Here is a 4866-nt window from a genome sequence, read left to right on the forward strand (position 1 = left end):
CGGGTAGTGCGGGGGACGTAGTCTCTTCCTGCACAACTAGCACCAAATCCGGACTCCCAGAACGTGTCTTGTAAAGATGCAAAGTCTCATAAGCAGTCTGATGATTCGCTGAACACCAATCATGAGAGTGGAGAGGGAGCGACGCCACTGAGTCAGGGCGCTAGAGTCAGAGTCACAGACTCTCGGACCATGTGTCAGTAGCTCAACCTTCGCTCATCAACCGCACTTTAGCGACCACTAGCTCAACGCCAACCAAGAGTTGATTATCCCTTCACTCGGGAGAAGAGACCCGGCATTCTGGCTCGCGAATGATGATGGCCTCGATGCAGACGTCTAGCCCTTTGGCTAGACTACTTACGTGGTTGGCATGGGGTGCTGCATCGCACCCATTTGCTCTCGCAACTGAGCACCATCCCAACACTTTCCGAAAGTGCATGGGAGACTTGGGAGGTTCCGCCTCGGATGGAAAACCGGGGAGCTCACTTGGCATAGGTGGTAAGATCCCCGCAATGTTACCCAGCTTCACGGGGCAACTCACCCGCACTTCCCTTCGCATGGACTGGAGTTGATGGAATCTACGACCAATGAGTGTAGAAGATGGTTTATAAAAGCAACATGATGATGGCTGTTTGTGTTGGAAGAAGTTGGACTGAGAACCTTTCCTCAGTTGGTATTTCCTGTTGACTTTGTTTCGATTCATCATGATAGTCGAGTTTTTGTTGACGGCATGGATCTTAGGCCAAAGGGTTCTCGGGTTGCCTTCCAAAGGTTGCGTTGATCCTCAGCCACTGACCTGCAACAAACTCGAGATACCGCCAATTGATGGCTTTGATGTCATAGTTACCGAGAGCAACGAGGTCCACGACTATGTTCTACCAACTGACCCAAATTCGAAAATCGACTTCTGCAACTTTACTTTGACACTCAACCACCATGGCGCAGACGATGTTGTGTTTGTGAGCATGTGGTTACCCCTCGCAGATACCTGGAACGGCCGCTTTCTCGCCACCGGTGGTGGTGGCCTTGCTGCGGGTACGTTTGCCTCAGCTCTCGCTGGCCCCGTATCCAAGGGATTTGCTGCCGGCTCAACGGATGCCGGGCTAACGCTGAACCACACGATTGACGCGAACTCTGGTCAATGGGCTCTCAGAGCCAATGGCAGTATCAACGAGCCATTGATCGAGAACTTTGCTACGCGGTCTATCCACGAGATGGCACTTATCGGCAAAGAGGCCGTCAAGGCATTCTACGGTACCAAACCCCACCACTCTTACTACAGCGGCTGCTCCCAGGGTGGACGGCAGGGCTACTTCGCTGCTCAATACAGTCCCTATGACTTCGATGGTGTCTTGGCCAATGCCCCAGCCATCAATACCCCCCAGTTATCCCCTGCAGACTTTTGGCCGTCGGTGGTCATGGGCAACATTGCCGCACCACCACAGTGCGTGTTCCTGGAGTACCAAAAGGCAATCGTTGCGGAGTGTGATCCTCAGGATGGCGCAAAGGATGGTCTCATTTCAGCCCCGGAGAAGTGCCAATTTGATACCAGCCAACTCATTGGGCAGAGCATCAACTGTACTGATACTGGTGGACCTGTCGTGATAACGGAGGACCTTGCCAAAGTCGTTGCAAAAACGCTTGAAGGCTCAAGAACGACAACAGGCAACTTCTTGTGGTATGGGAATCCGCCGGGCGCACCCTTCACCGGCCTCGCCAACACCAAGACAGTTAATGGTGTCACCGTGCCTGTGCCATTCGCCGCGGCCGAAGCATGGATGCGATATTTCGTAGCTCAAGATCCAGATCTCGACACCGCATCTCTCACATTTGCAGAGTTTGAGGAAATTTTCAACGAGTCCGTGGCAAAGTACACGAAGCCTTTTGGATCCGATGATTTCGATCTCACAGAATTCAAGCAAGTGGGCGGAAGGCTGTTGACTTGGCACGGCATGAGTGATCCGCTCATCACCCATCTCGGAACGACACTATTCTGGGACAAACTTCAAGAGAGGATTGGTGGCGTGGAATCTCTGAAGAGCTTCTATCGGTTGTTCTTGGCACCCGGGGCAGGACATTGCGGTGGCGGGTACGGCCCTGTTCCTGTTGAGCCGCTTTCTATTCTCGTCGACTGGGTCGAGACTGGCAAGGCGCCAGATACCTTGTTTGCTGTGACGACACAGGATGGTATCAACACGACTCGGAATCTGTGTCCTTATCCCCAAACTATCAAGTACAAAGGGACTGGGAACATGAAGGATGCCACGAGCTTCAGTTGCGAGTGAAATGTGTAGAGTCATGGTGAACGAGGGGCGGCAAATCCAGGCCATGGTTTCAGTTCCCGCATGCATGTAGTAGCAGGTTATTGTGTAATTTACATCAGTTAATGCAAAGACTGAAATCTGCTTATGTACCCGAAGGATCTGAGAGTAGAAAGCCACCCGCTGGCCAGTTTTGTACTGTTGTCAGGCTCAGCATGTCCATGTCAGAGTTCCTCCTACTTCGCGGAGAGCTTTCGGTCTCTAGCTCTTTGACCCTTCCCCTTTGCCGTAGCCTGCTGTCTCGAGCATCTTTCCAAGTCAAGAGTCTTGGCACTTCTTGATATGCTGGGATGTCGGCATACATCTCCGGGAAGTGGTTGAAAAAGTCTGACGACATGGTCCAGGAGTTGATATCACGGATTCTGTCTTCGAACTCTGGGGCTACACAGTATCGCCTTGTCTCAATGTTTCGCCGGTAGCAATCGCGGAACTCAAAGGGCCACATGATTCGGAAGCTGCTTGCGAATACCTCCCAGAACAGGTTCGAACAGTACTGATGTTGGGAAAACACAAAGCGCTCTCGAACGCCTGGCCTATTTTAGGAAGCGGGGGAAAGGTAAGTAACCTTTTTTCGATGGAAATCCAATTATTGACAGAGACAGAACTTACCAGACGAAGAAGTCTATTGCAGAAGAGTGAGGTAGTGATTGAGATGGTCTTTAAGAATTTGTCAGAGCAATTTCACAAGACCGATTGGCTGAATCCATCTGCTTACCTGCTGAGATACCATGCTGGTAATTTGGCGCATTGTTCGACTGTGGGCTCGGCTTGGTACCGGAGGAGGCGGTGCATGAGTCTCAGGATAGCTAGCCGTTCGGTATCCGGGCAGTTTCTGAACTGGAGCGTATCGGTCTGCCGCAACCTTTTCCACAGGGGCGGTAGTTTCCCGGATCTTTCAACGGCATCCCATCCTTCTAAGATGACGCGGACAGGAATGTCGTCGCTCATCTCGTCTTCCATATTGAGAACATTCCTGGATAGCTTTTCGCTGACGCCAAGAGCTTCGTTTGCTGATCTCCATAGACTTGTCGTCGATGAGCCCGGGCTTTGGGGATCTTGCCTTGATCCTAGACACTCACAGGCACTATCTGGCTCCGGCACGATCACACCATCGCCTTGATGTCGAGGCGGAGGTGAGTCGGGTAGACATTCTAGATTAGGGTTCCCTGCCATGGTGAGGGTAGATGAAGCAGGAACTCTGTTGGCCAGTTCCGTCTCTGTCGCAAGAGTATGAACGGCTACGTCAGATACTGGGAGTCCCCAAGTTATGGCGGAGATGTCAGGGGTGAAGACGTCTAAGGGCATATCCTCAACCTCAATGTCGAAAGCGTTTGAACTCTCATGAGCGCCGGGCCAAGACTGACAGTTGGAAGCCGTATCTCTAGGTTGTGATGCTCGGTCCTGCAAAGAATCGGCACGTTCGCCTTCTCGGTGGACTTGGATCGTTGTTTCAAGCGAGGAGAGTGTTTTTGACAGGGTGTCTCTCTGTCTCGTCATGTCAGACAGCTGGTTCATCAAGCTGGCGATCTTTGCGTTCTGCTCTTGCTCGCTCATAGCCTGGATAGTCGCTTCTAGGTAAGCGATGCGATTTTTGTTCCGTTCCCGGGCAGCTCGCTGTGCACGTCGGTCCAGTTCCCTCTTCTTCGCGCGACGAGACGCGGCGTCGTCAGCCGCAGAAATGGGTGTCGCCGAACTTATCTGTTGCGTTGCCATGGCGTCTTGCTGCCGCTGCGGCTGGAAATGCGGTTCACGATGCGTCTTTTGCAATATTACGATAAAGGTTACAATGGGACGAAGGTGGTTGGACGATGCAGAAGCAGCCTTGGACTTAATTTGGGGCCATCCGGATTGCGGGGAACCGGGCTTACGGGGCCACCCTGAATCCGGGGGAGCAGCAGCAGAATGCGGGGGACCCCGGCAAGTATGTAGTTTTTGTTAGTCATCACACACAATGTCAGAATTGCTTTGAACACGAGGAGAGCTACCAACAAGCTAGTGTTGTGGAATGGGCCGATCTGTATCTATGAGATGACCTTTCTCTTGGCGCAGGGCTTGAACCCAACATCAGTCGGCACTAGCATCAATGGTGTCAATCAAATGGGTTAGAGCATTTGAACAGAAAAGTAGAGGCTGTAAACACTCTGCAGATTTATGTTCCTTGGTTTAGACCAGGGGCAGGAACAACGGCGTCCACGGCAACACCATGATTCGCAAAACTTCCTGAGGGAAAAGTCGGAGGCCGGAGGGTTTTTCGTCGACACCAAAAAGCACCTTACGTTACGTGTCGGATTATGCCAGAGCATTTCTTACAGGGCATACCCCAAATGGCCTCCCGTGGATGATGGTGAGATTTTTGCCTCTTCAGCTCAAGGCGGAAGGTGTCCTAGGTATGCCCATGAACCGAGTCTCAAGGATGCTTGCGTGTGATTTGACTTCAGATGTTCGGACGTCTGTGAGCCTGTCAGTGTCACTGAAGAGGTGAAACCAAAATTCAAGCATGTGATGTTCGCCCGCATTTATTTTAAGCTTCAGGCTCGCGAGTGATCGC

At 52.0% G+C, this 4866-nt stretch overlaps 2 protein-coding genes across 2 annotated transcripts; one reads left to right on the forward strand and one right to left on the reverse strand.

Annotated features, from left to right (window-relative positions):
- Position 1: 1 nt before the first annotated feature.
- On the forward strand, positions 2-2361 carry BDZ83DRAFT_639626 (feruloyl esterase). Its single transcript, XM_060509442.1, has 2 exons — positions 2-495; positions 739-2361. Exons 1-2 carry the CDS (start codon positions 309-311, stop codon positions 2280-2282), a joined length of 1731 nt encoding a protein of 576 aa, XP_060359048.1. The 5' UTR covers positions 2-308; the 3' UTR covers positions 2283-2361.
- Positions 2362-2403: 42 nt separating this feature from the next.
- BDZ83DRAFT_710857 (uncharacterized protein) lies at positions 2404-4121 on the reverse strand (the record flags this gene model as incomplete). Its single annotated transcript, XM_060511594.1, has 3 exons — positions 3034-4121; positions 2928-2975; positions 2404-2851 (listed from the first exon to the last, which is right to left on the reverse strand). The coding sequence occupies exons 1-3, from the start codon at positions 4029-4031 to the stop codon at positions 2404-2406; spliced, it is 1494 nt and encodes a 497-aa protein (XP_060359049.1). The 5' UTR covers positions 4032-4121.
- Between the last annotated feature and the right edge of the window lie 745 nt (positions 4122-4866).

The sequence above is a fragment of the Colletotrichum acutatum genome, assembly GCF_030867785.1.
Source record: "Colletotrichum acutatum strain CBS 112980 chromosome Unknown BDZ83scaffold_160, whole genome shotgun sequence".
Classification (NCBI taxonomy): Eukaryota; Fungi; Ascomycota; class Sordariomycetes; order Glomerellales; family Glomerellaceae; genus Colletotrichum; species Colletotrichum acutatum.

Bases quoted from the DNA above. Each gene is read 5' to 3' on its own strand.
- BDZ83DRAFT_639626 (XM_060509442.1), top strand. From the start codon at position 309: ATGATGATGGCCTCGATGCAGACGTCTAGCCCTTTGGCTAGACTACTT. The intron at 496-738 runs GTAAGATCCCCG...CATGGATCTTAG, and splicing joins GAGCTCACTTGGCATAGGTG to GCCAAAGGGTTCTCGGGTTG.